The sequence below is a fragment of the Lithobates pipiens genome, unplaced genomic scaffold (genome assembly GCF_037356315.1).
Source record: "Lithobates pipiens isolate NorthernLeopardFrog02 unplaced genomic scaffold, aLitPip1_a1.2 Scaffold_22, whole genome shotgun sequence".
NCBI lineage: Eukaryota > Metazoa > Chordata > Amphibia > Anura > Ranidae > Lithobates > Lithobates pipiens.
In genome coordinates this window covers 168,266,914-168,283,369 of record NW_027507784.1, presented here as the reverse complement: position 1 = coordinate 168,283,369, position 16,456 = coordinate 168,266,914, and the positions used below count along the sequence as shown (strand labels likewise).

At 42.3% G+C, this 16,456-nt stretch overlaps 1 protein-coding gene across 13 annotated transcripts in view; it reads right to left on the bottom strand.

Moving 5' to 3' along the window:
• KIAA2012 (KIAA2012 ortholog) overlaps positions 1 to 16,456 on the bottom strand; it is a 266,686-nt gene that overhangs the window by 197,889 nt on the left and 52,341 nt on the right. For 11 of the 13 annotated variants that reach the window (XM_077448591.1, XM_077448592.1, XM_077448593.1 and 8 more), the window contains exons 3-4: positions 11,520 to 11,682; positions 4,210 to 4,371 (exon numbers count right to left, since the gene is read on the bottom strand). In XM_077448591.1, the coding sequence (XP_077304717.1) occupies positions 4,210 to 4,371; positions 11,520 to 11,682 (325 nt within the window). The remainder of the gene's footprint in view (positions 1 to 4,209; positions 4,372 to 11,519; positions 11,683 to 16,456) is intronic. The other 2 variants (XM_077448595.1, XM_077448597.1) reach the window with 1 other exon arrangement.

The following is a 16,456-nucleotide window of genomic DNA, read 5'->3' as shown; positions in this document are numbered from 1 at the left end:
CAGTTGTTGCTGCTAAGGGTGGCCCAACTAGTTATTAGGTTTAGGGGGCAATCACTTTTTCACACAGGGCCATGATGGTTTGGATTTTTTTTCACCTTTAATAATAAACACCTTCATTTACAAATTGCATTTTGTGTTTACTTGTGTTGTCCTTGACTATTGTTTAAATTGGTTTGATGTTCCGAAACACTTAAGTGTGACAAACATGCAAAGGAACAGGAAATGAGGAAGGGGGCAAACACTTTTTCACACCACTGTAGGTGAAGGCCCAGTGTCCCCAAATGTTTGGTCTGATATTATAGGTCAGCATTACCAATTTGAAGCTTCCTAGCTAACTAAACTTCCCTAAACCTTAGCCTTTTGCTATATTAAGCCTATCAGGGTTTGTTTCACTCACACTAACTGTCCTAACAGTCCTTGGATCAAGACCTCCAATTTATTTTGGGTTCTTGTTCATTCAGCCTCAGAGAAGCGCATACACACACTGCCAGTGTGTTGATCTAACATGCTGTTTCAGCAGCTTTGGCCTACGCAGGACATCTGTCTGATTGAAGCCTCCTGTATGTGCCTTGCAAGCGTTATTATACATAGGTTCCTTCCAAAGATCTTACAGAAGAGGTTATGCTTACAGAGTCAAATGCACTTAAATGTCCATCAATGAAAAGTACAGCATTTGCAAAATACATCTTCCCATAGGATGCATGCTTATTATTTGGCTAAATATTCACAAACACAGTAATCCCTTTAAAACCCCATGGCAAAATAAATGCTCAAAGCTTCTAAAATGTTCAGAGCCCTAAAGGGAGAGAAACATGGATGTTGCTATTTCTGACCTCCTTCTAAAAAGAATTTTTGGCTAGCTGACTGTCTTCATTTTCACTAGTCGGTGAATCACTGAACCAAAATCAGCATGCAGATCAGGAAAGTCAGAAGGAGACAGGGCTCCTAATCTGTGGTCTTGTTCCAGACCAGTGACTTAGAAAGTACTTTAGACACTGATTCAGAATGACAGTCAGGCAGCTAGAAGTTCAGAGGGAGAGGTCAGCAATGACAGCTTACATACCTCAATACAGGTTTCCATAAAGGTAAAGATGAAGCGTAATATCTAAAGTCACTAACACACAAAAATACTCATCTGTACAAAGTTGTTAGTCTTCATTACCAGGGGCATAGATAAGGTGGAGTTAGGGAGGTTGGGGTTGTTATTGCATCCACTGACACCAGTGTTGGAACTCATGGTCAATTTAAGGAATAATTCCAAGTATGTATATTTTATACATAATTACATTATTCTAGCTTGGCCCAATGTAAACATTTGTAGTGCTACCCCCATAGGAGCTGCTATTTACTGTATTTGGGTACTCTACCCTGTCCAGCCCTATGTGAGGCCTCCACTTCACTGACACCACTAGTATACCTTTCTGTAAACCTCAGCAGGTACACAACAATTGGACCCATAACTCTAGAAAAGATAAACAGACTGTATTGGCAGGTTAAGGTCATGAAATTTACATTGGCATGTGAACATCAATCAGCATGAACACAATGATAACTGAAAATTGACCTCACAGATCCTCTTAAACAAACTTCAGACTCCATTATATACTGTGACCCCCATAGGCATAAACATAGACAGCTAGGCCACTTCATAGCTTTCAAACAAGGAGGCTAGATTTAGGCCTGCAAAGTAACAATTTAGAATTAGACACAAATCTGCCCTCAGGTTAGAGTGGTTTTAGTAAGCCTTTGTGGTGGATCTTCTGCCAGCTACTTTGAGGCCCTTTAAGAAAGTTGGTGTGCAAGATAGTGGGGGTATGTCAGTGGAATGAGTATTGCAGCAGTGTGTCTAGTAGACTGATCTTAAGGGTGAAAGGGACTCCTTAAGTGTATATGAAGAAACAGACCAAGTTGTAGCAGCCAGGTGCTAAGGCGTGCCCAGTGGCAATAGTTAAATGTAAGGGTGGGCACGGCTGCAGTAGTGGGATGTGATGGTATTCACAAAAATCAGCATTTTGGGGAGCAAATTAAATTAAACTGGACTGTGTTAGACCTGGCCTATAATAGCATAAACAGTTCACCTAACAGCAAGATGTAGGTTAGTTGTGAATGGATGCAGCTTAACAGTGGGTCTGTGACCCTCTACAGCTTTCTCTCTCGATAATTCTCTAATGGTTGTTGGTTGGATGAGCAGAGAGCAGCCCCCTTTCCTGTAGTTGACTGATGGTAGAAGCAAGTAGGATAGTGACCACCTCAGTAGATCTGAAGAGTAGTGACCTGGATCAAGCAAGTGTGTCAGGGTGAGCACCAAACTAATAATGCAGTGAACTCTGCCCAGTGCAGCCTCCTGGCTCTTAGATTTAGCAGTGTCCACCAAACTCAGCTCAGGAACAGCTCGGCCAGGAACACGGCACAGCCCTTCCTCTCTCTCTATCTTCACAATAGTGAAGATAGTGAAAGAAAGTCTATTAATGGTTCCCAGAGAGTCAAAATGCTGTCACCAAATCCTCTGTGCTCCCAGAACTCTCACCACATAGGCATGAAATATAAGCCTTAGATACCAATGGAATAGGTATCAATAAATTCCCCTTCCGGGATCACAGCTGCAGCTCTTCAATAAAGGATTCCGTCCCACATTACCTTTTCTGCCCCCAGATCGTGCAGTGTCTTCTCTCTACGTCTTAAAGACACAAGGATGAGCTACGTCATTGAAATTTATTCCCTATATTTAATCATTTTTAAGGTTGTGCATAAGATCACTGTAAATTATATATGAAAAGGTAAATTGCCTCTTAAAGGGCCTCCAGGCATTCAGATATGGTGCACCTCGGCTTATCGTATTTCAGATTCCATATCACGTCTAAAGCTGGGGTCTGTAGATTCTTGATCACTCTTTGGCTCTTGATAGTGTTGGTCACCTCCCACTCCTTGGTTGATCCAGGTGTCGAGGACTTGCCAAGAAAGAACATTAGTTGCAACTAGTTGGTGTGGCAGAATTCTTCACAGGGGCTTTCTTTAAGCTTCCCAAGCTCGGTCAAGAGGGAAGATAAGAGCCCATCAAATGTCATGGCCGAGGCGGGAGTGGCCATCTCTGGGTCAGGCATGGTTAGCCCAGAGCTTTCTGGATTCAGCCCTGGTCTGTCTGGTTGAATCAACTGGGTTTCGGCTGAATCATTCAGGAGGAATCTTCCTCCTTGTAACACGGAGGAAACTCTTTCTTCCATTATGTCAGAACGTATGTGTGAGGTCTATCTGGATTTGCCTTCACATCAAGTATAAACACTCAGTGGTCCAGAACTCTGCTATTGCCTGTTTTACTTGCTCTTCTGACCAGGTACTCCCGAGTATATCAAGCAACACACACAATTCTGTTTGACCGGTTTGGCACGTAATCATCCCCATCTGCTGCCTATTGCAGCTTAACTTCATTCTCGGTACCTTCTTTTTCCATTGAGCCTGGTGAATATTTTAGTGGCCCTAAGAGCAGTGTTTGGAGACCTCATTAAGGACGCCAAAGAGGCCTGATATTCCTAACACCAGACATACATGTTTTTGACCCCCCAGACTGAAAATCTCTCTGATATGAGAGGGGAGTGTGGCACACTTCACGGCATGTTTACTTGAAGCCCTTCAGTACTTTGTTTATGGAATTTAGAGCACTGAGTACTTTATATGTGATTTTTTGGATTTTTTGTTTGGTTTTTCTGGTTATCACTGTTATACACATACATAGATTTTGGACTGTAAGCGCTGAACTATTGATATTTGATTTATGAAGTGATTTAGCACTTGGTGAACAGCAGCTGCAGGATTTAGATTTTTTTATTTTCACATAGCACAAGCATTTATATGTTTTTTCATTGTTTACAATTGTCGTGATCTGCTGAGATTGCCCACAGTGATCACATGATGCTGGCAGCAGGCTGGTATATTGATCAGTCATCGGTTGTGTCTGGTGGACACAGCTCGTGACAGATTGTGCCGCTGTGCGGCCCCTTCTGATAGAACGTCACATGAGTTACTCAGAAGGAGGGAAGATATAAAAAAAAAAAAATATATATATATATATATATATATATAATTTTTTTTTTATTTAAATAAATTGTAAATTCACCAGCATTTAGTTTCTTGAACTCTTTTGTTTACCATAAATATACATTTTAACTTCTAATATGCTGTGCAAGCCATATTAGCTAAAAGCACTCCAGTTACCTGAATTTGTGAAAGCATTGGTATTTGTCCACTGGGGAAGGTAAGTAAAAGCAGGCAGGTGTTGATATTTCAAAGGAGTAGATGACAAGTCTGGATGTCTTCCACCATTCTCTCCCAAATAGCTGGCCAGTTGTTGAAGCTGAACTGAGTCCCTAAGGCTTCCTGAAAATACATGCAAACAACAACAGAAAATTAAGGAGCTCTGTATTCAACCAGTATGGCAGGTCACAGTTCTGCCCAGGGACTTTCTCTGATGTTTTCAAGTCCTCTGAAAGACCTCCAAGCCTGCATATTTAAAGCTCCCTTTAGGCATTCCTAAATATTGCTTACACAACATAAAAAGAGCAACAAATAGGAACAATGGTATCAGTATCACAAGGTCTGTATATTTACCTTCAGGGGGGTTTGTGGTCACAGCACTGTTTATTAAAGATTCAAGTTTTTAATTAAAAAAATAAATTAATTAATAAATAAAAGAGCGGACTTGTCACAAGGCTTTCAGGTATTGGGGTCTATAAAAACCCCTGTTGTGACAAGACCCGGTCCCAGTTGTCCTGGATCGGCTTGGCTGGAGCTCCGCTATAATACTGAGCTATACTACTGCTCACCGAGCCGTGACAGGACATGAAGTCCTTAGTGTGGAAGGTATTGGAGAAGGAAGCATCCGAAGGTGGCAATGAATGGCTACGGCGGTGTCTGCCAATGGCCGAAGATGATCGGGCGTTTAAAGTAGTGGCGTCGGAACAGATGTCTCCTCAAGGAAGACTGGTGTCGGAAGTCTGAGTCAGTGGTGGATCAGAGGGGTAGGTCCCACCCAGCAGTAGAGAAGGAAGATGACGTATCTGTCGCTCAGTGCACCGGCCAACGTGTCAAGAGGAGGAATCAAATCTTCTCTCCATCCCAATACAGAGCAGCGAAGGACGAGGGCGGGTACGTCGTTCCCTGCATACATCGAGTGTTACTCTGCCTTCTGCTGAGTTAACACCACCCACCGTTAGAGCCACTCCGCGCATTCTTTCTACAACAAGTGAGATCCTGCCCGCAGTAGAGGTGACTCCGCCCCCAGTTGCAGCACATTCTAGGCATACCGCTTCAGTTTCTAGAGCAACGGCATCACAGACATCCAGGCTGGATAATGTGAGGGCTTCTTCTACCACAGCATCACCAACAGGGTCTGCGGGCTGCTGGCTGCGTCCCGCCAACACAAGGAGTCCACATTCCAGTAATCTGTACACATCCGGTGCCTAACCAGGTGGGTGAGTCCTCTCAAACTTATTTAATAAACAAATTGCTTAATTCTCTCAATATATTTAATGAAGTTTTATGGGTTCAACAACCATCGGCTGTCTCACCTTCTCCTGCTAATGTTTGGTCCTCTAATTCCGTCTCTAATATTAATCCTGTATCTACAATTACTAACGTTCCTGTCAGTTTGCATCGATTCCTGTGTCATGTTTTAAGGAGGTTTTGCCATGTGAAATGTCTCCATTAGGTTTTCACTTTGCTCTTTCAGTTAAGGAGAAGATATGGAGAGGTGAGTTTTTAGATCTGCTATCTTTATTACCTATTTCAAAATAATTTTCTAGCAAACTGGACAAGAGGTCTGAGGACAGTGTTGAGAATAATAGGCACTGCCCAGTTTCTAGATCGTTTTTTAACTAATTGCAGGCTTTCTGCATTTTTTCAGCAGTAATGGGTGAGAAGCATCCTGAAAAATGTAGCGGATTGTTTCAACATTTAGAACATATACTTGAAGCTTAAAAAAGCTATGGTGGTATGGGATGGTTTAATTACGAAGAATCTTTCTGTCAAAAAATTGCTATTTATCCTACTCTTACTGGTTGGGTTTCAGTATATAAGAAAGGTACATGTTATGCTTATAACAAAACTCAATGTAAGTGGTTAAATTCATGTCATTATCAAAATGAATGTTCTTTTTGCTTTGAGAACCATCCAGTTTCCAAGTGTTTTAAAAGATCTTCCAACATTCAGTTCAACAGAGATCATTCCAAAAGCCTGCACACCAGTGAGGCTGTCCACAATGTATCATTGGCTAATGTTATACCCAGACAAAGCATAATGTTTATACCCAGAAAACACAGCTGTTAATTGAGGGTTTTTCTACAGGTTTCAAACCTCCAATTTTTTCAGGTTAGGTTGCCAGTTGTCATAAAATGTAAAATCGGTCTTAAGTCATACTGATATAGTGAGGGATAAAATAATAAAAGAGATTTCAGCTAACAGAGTTGCTGGCCCTTTTATTTCCCCTCCTTTTATGAATTTTCGTGTTTCACCATTGGGAATGGTCCCAAAAACAGAGCCTAATTCTTATCGCCTCATACATCATCTTTCACTCCCTGTAGGAAATTCTTTGAATGATAAAATTGATCCATTATCAGCCTCAGTCACCTATGTTACTTTCGATGATGCTATCCAAATTATTAAAACATTTGGTCAAGGTGCATTGTTAGCAAAAGCTGATATCAAATCTGCCTTTAGATTATTGCCCATAGCTGTTGAATCTTATAATTCTTTAGGTTTTTATTTTGATGGATTTGTTCCTTGTCCTGTTATTATTTTGAGGTTTTTGCCACTTTTCTTCAGTGGGTAATAAGCTATGAATCTGGTCATAGTGGAATAATTCATTATCTTGATGATTTCCTTTTTATTGGTCCCTCAAACTCTTTGGTTTGCTCTTTATTATTACGAGTATTTTTTCTCATATCAAAATTTTTCTGTATTCCTCTTGCAATTGAAAAAAACCTCTTCCATCCCCGTTTATTGAATTTTAGGTATCAGAATCACACTTTTATTTAAATTTGGGCTTCCTTAGTTAAAAATTGATAGGCTTCAAGGGTTGATTTAGTTTTTTCTCTGTCGGAAGAAGATTTTATTGAAGGAGCTTCAATCCTTTTTAGGTCTTAAGAAGATTATCTCAAGCCATGTCCATCCTTCAAATCTGAAGTGATATGAATGTGAGAAAAAGGAGGTCATGAAACTTTTACGTTATTTAGATCTTTTATGTCTAAAATTACATTTTTGAATAAATGCGGAAAAATGTGCCAGGTAAGAAAAAATTAATTGCCGATGCCTTATCTCGCTTCCAGATGGCTTGCTTCAGACAGCTTTTGCCGGACGCAGATGTGGTTGGGCATCCTTGTCCGAGTCATCTTTGGGATCTGATCTAACACCAGTTCTGTCAGCTAATAAAAATTTGATCACTCCAAAAACATGGACTGAATACTCAGTTGCATGGGAATAATGGCTGTCTTTCAATATGGATTTAGGTTTTCCAGGGTTTTCTCCCACTGAACATTCCAGTTTAGCTTTTATTTGTTCATTTATGCAGTTTCTTTTAATTATATCAATAAGACATTAGTTGGCGTTTCTTTTTTCCTTAAACTTCTCAATTTACCAGCCTGTAATAGTTTCTTTTTGGTTAGGCAGGCTCTAAAAGGATTGAAAAATTAAAGGTTGGTCCCTACGTAGACCATTTACATTAGACATATTGTCCAAGCTGTGCTTAGTCACATCTAGTATTTGCATTTCAGAATATAAGGCTTTGTTATTTCATGCAGCTTTTGTTTTCATTTTCTTTGCTGCTCTTCGTATTTCTGAAATGTTACTAAACAACAAAAAAAGTTTAGTCCTTTGCCCCTGTTTAATTCTTAGTAGATAGCTTTCTTTTAGACCAGTTTCTGGAGGTAAAATTTTAGTTCATTTGGACAAATGTCAATGTCAAATGTCAATTTTCAGCAATTTTTAAACGTTGTCTTGTTCTTTTAGGTTTATCTCATTTGAAATTTTCCCCTCATTCTTTTTGCATTGGAGCCGCTACAAAAGCTGTTAGATTGGGTTTAAGTGATGAGGTCATTATGAGATTAGGTATATGGGAATCTTGTAGGTTTAAGATTTATATTCGTCCTAATTTATCTATTTGATTTATAGGTTCCAAGTCTTATATTGGGATAGGTGGACATTCATATATATATATTGGGCTCAAAAAAGAGCTTCTCGGCGTTGCTGCATTTCCAACCTATCCTTACCTTGATCTTTTATTTCAGCTCTCTACTTTGTTTAATTCCTGGCCTTCTCCATCTATTTTAATACTGCACCTTGGAGGTAATGATGTCGGTAAGATGAAAACATTAGACTTGATGTTTTTAATAAAATAGGATTTACATCGTTTGAAACTTTCCTTTCCAGACACCTGCATTATTTTCTCAGAAATGGTTTCCTATTTGACTTGGTTATCTTTTCCGGGAAGTAAAACACTTGAAAAAATAAAAAATAGAGTCAATCACTCTCTTGAAAAATTCATGCTGCTATTGGAGGGGTTCTCTTTCCGTCACGTTGATTTGGAAGGAGGCCTCCCTGGTCTTTATAGACAGGATGGTGTACATCTCTCTGATGTTGGTTTAGACATCTTTAATTTAGTCCTTCAAAATAGCATTGAAAGGCTGCGGAGCTGGGGTAGCTGGATTTGTTTACAACAGGGGTGCCCAACCTTTTGAAGAGTGAGGGCCACTTAAGTGACTTGGTAACTGGTCGCGGGCCACACTGAGCAGAGCAGAAGGATGACAGTTCCATGTCCACTCTGCATAAGCAGAGCGGACACGGATACAACCCACTCTACTCTATGGGCCCTTGGATCCCATCTGCCCAGATAGAAGTGGATGGATCGGATTGGAGGTAGGTGGGGTGTAAATGGCCACATATCCGTTTACATCTACGGCTCAATAGAGGTGAACAGAGGGTCAGACCGATAGTGTCAATTGGGCCTAAGGCTGTTTTCACACTGATGCGCTGTGGTTTACTCACATAGAGGGTGCAGGCAAGGGCACCTGTGGCTTTTCTGCAGGTTAGCTGTACTTTTCCATAGACTTCTATTATATCCTGCAGGTGTGGTGCACTTTCTGAAAGCGCACTAAACTTGCAGGTAATAACAGAAGTCTATGGCTCAGTGCAGGTAACCCGCTGATGTTCTGCACTGCACCTGCGGATCAGTTTGAAAGCAGCCCAGTAACCACCGCAGAACAGATATGCCCAAATATATATTGTACAATATTATACATTGTGATTTAAGTAATAAACTTACCTTTAATAACAGTCTTCAATTCAGGTATATCGCCGGCTGTTGTCCCAGGCCATAGCGCATTTGGTATCGCTCCACCTGTGATAGGAGTTGGCACTATACAGGAAGCACTGGCTTATGTGGCTCTGCAGCCACTTGCTTCCTCTACCAGTGGCTTTTTTTTTTAACAGAAGCTCTAAAAGTGGATTTATTCACAACACTGATGCTCTGGGATGGCGGGTTGGCAACCCACAATCTGGGCTTGCCAACCCGCTATCCCAGAGCAGGAGGTCGCGGGCCACTTCAGAGGGCTCCGCGGGCCACATGGGGCCCCCGGGCCACTGGTTGGGCACCCCTGGTTTACAACAAGCCTGGCTAGGTGGGGACTTTGTTTTAATGAAACGATTCATTTATAACTCGAGTTCTATGACTGAATGAGTTTAGAGTTTGTTTTTAAATTTTTAATATAAGTTTATTTATTTATTATTTGATTGCTATTTGAATAAAGTTATTCGATTTCAAATTTGAATACCAATAAAGGTGCCACGGTCTTTTTAATACCAAATCTGTTGTTCAGTGTTTTTATTAATAAGATGTTTAGAAAATGTATGTGTGTAACCTACAATCCCATGGTAAAAATCATGTTTTTCCATATGCTATGTTGTTCCCTCTTGTAAAAAATCCATTATCTGGTGTTAAAGTGACCACTAGCTTATAAAATCCACCTCATAAAAAATATATACATCAATGTAAATGAATCTTGAGCGTGTAAACCAGTATTAGCAGCTGGCTTTTCATAAACATTATTTTACAGCAAGATAAACTGTGAAGCTATAAAAAAAGGCAAATGAGTACTTTGACCAAATCATCATTTTTATGCATATTGTCCAACTTCAAGCTGTATAAACTTGAATGCTTATTGGATTTAAGCATATCAGGTGATGTGTATTTGTGTAATGAGGGAGGGTGTGGCCTAAGGAGATCAACACCCCTATATCAAGGTGTGCAAAATTATTAGGCAGCTTCTTTTCCTCAGGCAAAATGAGTCAAAAAAGAAATTTAACTAACTCTGAAAAGTAAAAAAAAATGAAAAAGTCTTTCAGAGGGATGCAGAACTCTTGAAATTGCTAATATTATTGGGGCGTGATTACAGAACCATCAAACATTTTGTTGCAAATAGTCAACAGGGTCACAAGAAACCTGTTGAGAAAAAAAGACACAAATTAACTGCCAAAGATTTGAGAAGAATCAAATGTGAGCTACCAGGAACCCATCATCCTCCAGTGCTGTAAAATTCCAGAACTGCAACCTACCTGGAGGTTGGTTGAATACACTGAAACACACTTGGTGGTTGCCGCTGTACAAATATCTGATCGTCAACAGACCAAGAAACTGTCAATCTCCATAAAGGCTTATGACTCTTAGGGCCGGTTCACACTGCGGGCGATGCGAGGCGACACCGACTTGCCTCGCCGTGACCTGCCGCGACCTCAGCGGCGATTTGCAAATGACTTCTGTATAGAAGTCAATGCAAGTCGCCCCGAGGTCGCCCAGAAGTAGTACAGGAACCTTTTTTCTGAGTCGGAGCGACTCGAGTCGCTCCTCTCAGAACGGTTCCATTGTACAGAACGGGGGCGACTTGTCAGATTGCGGCGAGGCAAGTCGTGTCGCCTCGCATCGCCCGCAGTGTGAACCGGCCCTTAATGAAAAGAAGGGTGGCTATATTGGTCACTTTATATTGTTTATTTATTATTCTCATTTTAACAGATGAAAATAAACAAGTGAGATGGAAAAAAATTTTGTTTTTTTATTTAGTTGCATGATAATTCTACACACATAGATATTCTCCTACGAAAGCCAAAACCTAATTTTTACCTTCTTAAATATTTGAGTTTGAGGTTTATTAATATTTTGGATTGACGAGAACATTGTAGTTGTTCAATAATTTAATTAATTCTCAAAAATACAACTTGACTAATAATTGTGTATTCTGAATATGAATTTCTTTTTACATCACATTCTTTATTAAAAATTTTTACAACATTTACTAGTTTACTATTACCAAGTTGTTTAGCAATGTGACAATGACAGGGATTGGGACAAATTATAAAGGTATATGAAATAAAAGAAAGAACATTCTGTACTGGTATTTTTATACAAGAATACAACACTTTTCAATTTAGTGATACTTTCAAAACTTTCATTCATGGCTAGCAAAATATTTTTCAAAGCTAACCTGTTTGTTGCAGCTTGTAAAGGTAGTTTGGATCCCAGGTATGGAGAAGACGCGTAAGATATCTCTTGGGTGAATAGCCAGGCCGGATCTGTCTGTTATACTGAATATCCTCTTCATTTAGAAAATGTAGGTATGGCTGCCAGTTGGAATCTATATGGCCCTTCTGGACAAACAAAACAGTGGTTAGAAGCATGCATTATTCCTAGTCAGCAAAGATCAAGTCCTCTGTCAGTCTCTTGCTGTCCTCAGCAATGTTCTGTTGTGTGATATCTACCAGTACAATCATAAAGTCATGAAAGGAAAATAGCTATCACCTACTTTGTCTATTTTTTTTGTTATTGACCTCACATGGAATACTAATCACTTTTTTTCAGAAAAAGTAAGGCAGTAAGTTTAAAGACAGAAGAATGGCAGTAATGCATACTGAAATTCTCCACACTATTGCATTGTGGTAATGACCGCATTAACGAAAAGCATGGCAATACATGTTACTTGTGCTGGTGTGATGCAGTATCAATTATTCTGAAAGGCACTCCCACGTACCTTCCCAGTGGACCCGTGCTATAGCACTAAAATGTGTTGCTGTGCATTACCAGTAAAGTTGCAGGTACGATTTCTGGGATGTTAAGGTGTGTTGCCAAGCCCATTCATTTGAATAGGCTACCATACACATGGCAGGTTAATGTACCAAAAAGAGCACATTAACGCATGCGTTAATGTAACACACCCCAGCAGAAAGGTGTGAATCTAGCCTAAAAATAAGGTGCACAGTATAAAGATGCATAGTAGAAAGGCAGTTTAATGGGCATAGTAAGAGTCCTATGAATATAAATTACTAATCACACATTGCATTTTAACCAAGGACATTGTACGCTTCACATAATGACTGTCTATATCCATGCACTCCAGTGGCAGATGCATGACATTTGTCAGAAACATTTTCCTAACAGTGACAACAGTAGACCATGCCATTGCAGTGTGCACTGGAATGCCGCATACACACGACTAGGTCTGACGGTCTTCCTGATGCACTTTCGGCGGACCTACCGAATGAATGGACTTGCCCACACACGAAGAGACTAAGTCCGTTAGTTTTGAACGTGATGACATAAGACGGGACTAAAAGAGGAAGTTCAATAGCCAGTAGCCAATAGCTTCTCTTGCGTTATATTTGGTCTGTTGGACCAGCATACAGACAAATGGTTTTCCCGGTAGGAATTGAGTCCGTCGGACAGATTTGAAACATGTTCTATTTCTAGGTTTGTCTGATTTTCTTTTAGAAAAACAATCGGATTAGCCCACACACGATCGGATTGTCTGACGGACTGATTCCGTCGGACCTAGACTGCCGGAAAGTTTGGTCGTGTGTACGCGGCAGAACAGTTGCTTGTATGGGGGTCTTCTTGGAAGAATTGCAGCCAAAAGACCAATCCTCCAACGTCAAAATTCAAAATATTTGGCTGTAGCAGGGGGAGTTTGCTCAACGAAGGGCAGGAGAGCGGTACAATATTGAGTGCCTGCAAGCAACAGTGAAGCATGGTGGAGGTTCCTTGTAAGTTTGGATCTGAATTTCTGCAAATGGCATAGGATATTTGGTCAGGATCAATGGTGTCCTCAATGCTGAGAAATACAGGCATATAATTATCCAGCTTGCCATACCATCAGGGAAGTGTATGATTGGCCCCAAAGTTATTCTGCAGCAGGACAACAACCCCAATATATACAGCCAATGTCATTAGGAACTATCTTCAGCTTAATGAAGAACAAGGAGTCATGGAAGTGATGGCTTGGCTCCCACAGAGTCCTGATCCCAACATCATCGAGTCTGTCTACAAGAAGAGAAGGATTCGAAGCAGATGTTTGGAACAACCTACCTGCTGAATTCCTTCAAAGTGCTAGTGTACCTAACTAATTGATGCTGTTTTGAAAGCAAAGGGTGCTCACATCAAATATTGTGTTGATTTGGATTTCTCTTCTGTCCATTTACTTTTGTTTTGTTGATAAAAATAAACTATTAAGGCTTCTATGTCTGGAAGCATTCTTGTATCCTTTATGTAGGAAGTGACCTAAAAGTGAGAAGGCATTGTTGATGGAAAGTGTGATGGTGCTGAGGCATTGGGTGGAACATGTGGGGTGCTTTGGGAGGTACATATTTGTGTGAATTTTGCAAAGATAGTTTTTAGAGTGCGTTATAGCTCAACCAGTGTTAGGCTCCATGCTCCCTGGGTGTTTATCTGCTGTACCTAGCATCAGTGGTGTGGCGTGGTTTGTCAGCGCATGGGGCGAGGCAAGTAATTTACACTCCCTTGACCCACAGACTTACCTATTTTCAGCTAGCTCCAGTCTGGTCACATGATCCCCTGTGTGAGACAGTGGTGGATGTAGGGGAGAGGAGAGCATGCTTGACAATCACTGGTAAAGCCTGGAGTGGTGACATCATGCATCGGTTCCTATGTCCCATCTGTTGTTGGTGCTCCCTCCTCTCTCCTGCATACACCACTGGCTCACACAGGGGATAACATGACTGGACAGCCTGAAAATAGGTGTTTACATCTTTTCTACACATGTTAGCCATCATAGGCATTAGATGGGGGGGATATATAATATTAATTAATGTCATGTTCACACTATAATACTTGTTGCAGCACCGTGCCGTTGGGGTCAATACCCCAACGGCACGGTGCTAAACAAGTATTATAGTGTGAATATGACATACTGTATGTAGTTCCCATTAACTGAAATATTATGAAAAAAAAAACTTGGTAGTTAGTCCTAATCACCAATGCTGCAAGAAACCGCAACCTCATTGTGCAAATAAAGCACAGGAGATGTCATATAACAATAAACAAACACATTTCATATAATAATCAATAAAAAGCATCCAAAAAACATGGCTATGAATGGACTTTATGGCTATGGATGAAATTTTTATTGATTATTATATAAAATTAGTTTGTTTATTTATATATTTGCACAATTGTGTGTTTTTGCAGCACTGGTGATTTGGATTCACTGAGAGAGAGGCAGAGAGAGACATTGGGATCAGAAAGACGGTGGAGCTGAGGGAAAGAGGGGGGGGGGGGGTGAGAGAGGGAGAGGGGCCTGATGGGGAGAGGAGAGAGACTGCTAGCCCTACCTTCTATGCCAGTCTGTCTCCTTGGGGTGCTTTGATCCTTCTAGAGGCTCCCTGGCAACGTGCACCTCCTCGCAAGTCCTCTGGGTCCTCGGTCAGCCTATTATCCGGGCCTCATGTTAGTGCAGAGAGGAAGTACGAGCAATCCATGCCCTGGAGGCACGGGAGATGCTGCGTCTGCCACTTCTCCTCTCTTGGGGGGGGGGGTCGGGGGGGCTAGGTAAAGGAGGAGGCGGCTGTGGTGGGACTATTCTCCCCAGTTCCGGGCTCTCAGGCGGCCATCCTATCTGTCCTTGGCTTGGCCCCTCGCTGATCACCACCATAATATGAATCTCTCAGCTGCCTGCCGCACCACAAGAACGGCCGCTCTTGCTGAACAATGTGGATTCTCCGGCATCATAAGTTTAACAAGGGGCTTTTATGCCCATGCTAGACGGTCCCCCACTCGTGACAACGCCCCTCTAAATTTTGCGCCCGGGGCGGTGGCCCCCCTCACACCCCCCACGCTATGCCACTGCCTAGTATTACTAACATTTAGGGCAGTATACATTCAGGGAAGAATTCTAGAACTTCTTGCTTCAGGGCATTTGTCCCTTGGTGCATATTGCCCTAAACGATCATGCTGCAAGGTGTACCGTCCAGCTGTCAGCCTCTCATAATTTTGACAGGCTGCCAGCAGCAGCAGTGCACCTATGCACATCATGAACCGGGGCTAAATGCTGAGTGTGCATAGGGGTTTAATGAGGAGGTAGAGACTCATCTCATTACACAGATAGAAAGGGCTGCAAGGACTAGGGCAGTGTTAATATTAGGAGATTTTTAACTAACTACTCTTAAATTGACGAGTGTTAAGCCCCATACACACGGGCAGAATGTCGGGAGAGTACAAAAAATACCGGCCGACATTCTGCTGTGTGTATGTTGGTCTGTCCGACAGAAGTCGGCAGTGGCAGCCTGTGCATTAGAGGTGCCCAGGCGCCGCCCCCTCTATCCACGCATAGCATGAATCTATCCACGGCCGCCGCAGCCACCACCTATTTATGTGTCAGGACACCGGGCGCCTAAATTCCAGCAGCAGCAGAGGTGTAACTATAGGGGGCACAGCAGTCATGACCGCGACCGGGACCTGTGCTGCAGGAGGCCCGTGAGGCCTCCTCTACATATGGCTGGCAGCAGCATAGGGGTACCAGTGCACCATGCGCATGGGTGGCTTGAGGTAGAGGGTGACTAGCAGAGCTCCATACTCGACTATCGCACTGGCTGCTCTTTAGTTGTGCATTCCCCGCATGACCTGTGTCCTCGGCTGGCTCCTCAGAGTCCCCTTCTCCTGCTCCATGTGTCGCCGCTCTGTCCGGTGTCTGTTCTCCCCAGCCAGAGTCCCGCCCCCCCAAGTCCAGCTCACACTGCACTGCATGCTTCTCCCGGGTAAACAAACTTTAAACACACAGATGCAGTGCAGCCCTATGAGAGCCGACTCCCCGGAGGAAATGCAGACTTGTCTGCCAGCCCCCCTCCTCCCCCGTCATACACAGATGATGACAGGTCTTTCTGGGAGATATGCTGATCACCCGTCCAGCACACTGGATGGAGCCCAGGCCAACAGCCCGGCCTGCAGCTTGGTCATGGTGAGTGAGATGACCCCATCCCCCACACACCATCACATACCCCTCTCCATCTCCTCCTGGGAACAGGGACCCCTTCTCACGTGGGGACAGGGACCCCCACCCCCCCAAGGACAGTGAACACATCTCCTCTGGGGACAGGGACCCCTTCTCACCTGGGGGCAGGGACCCCTTCTCACCTG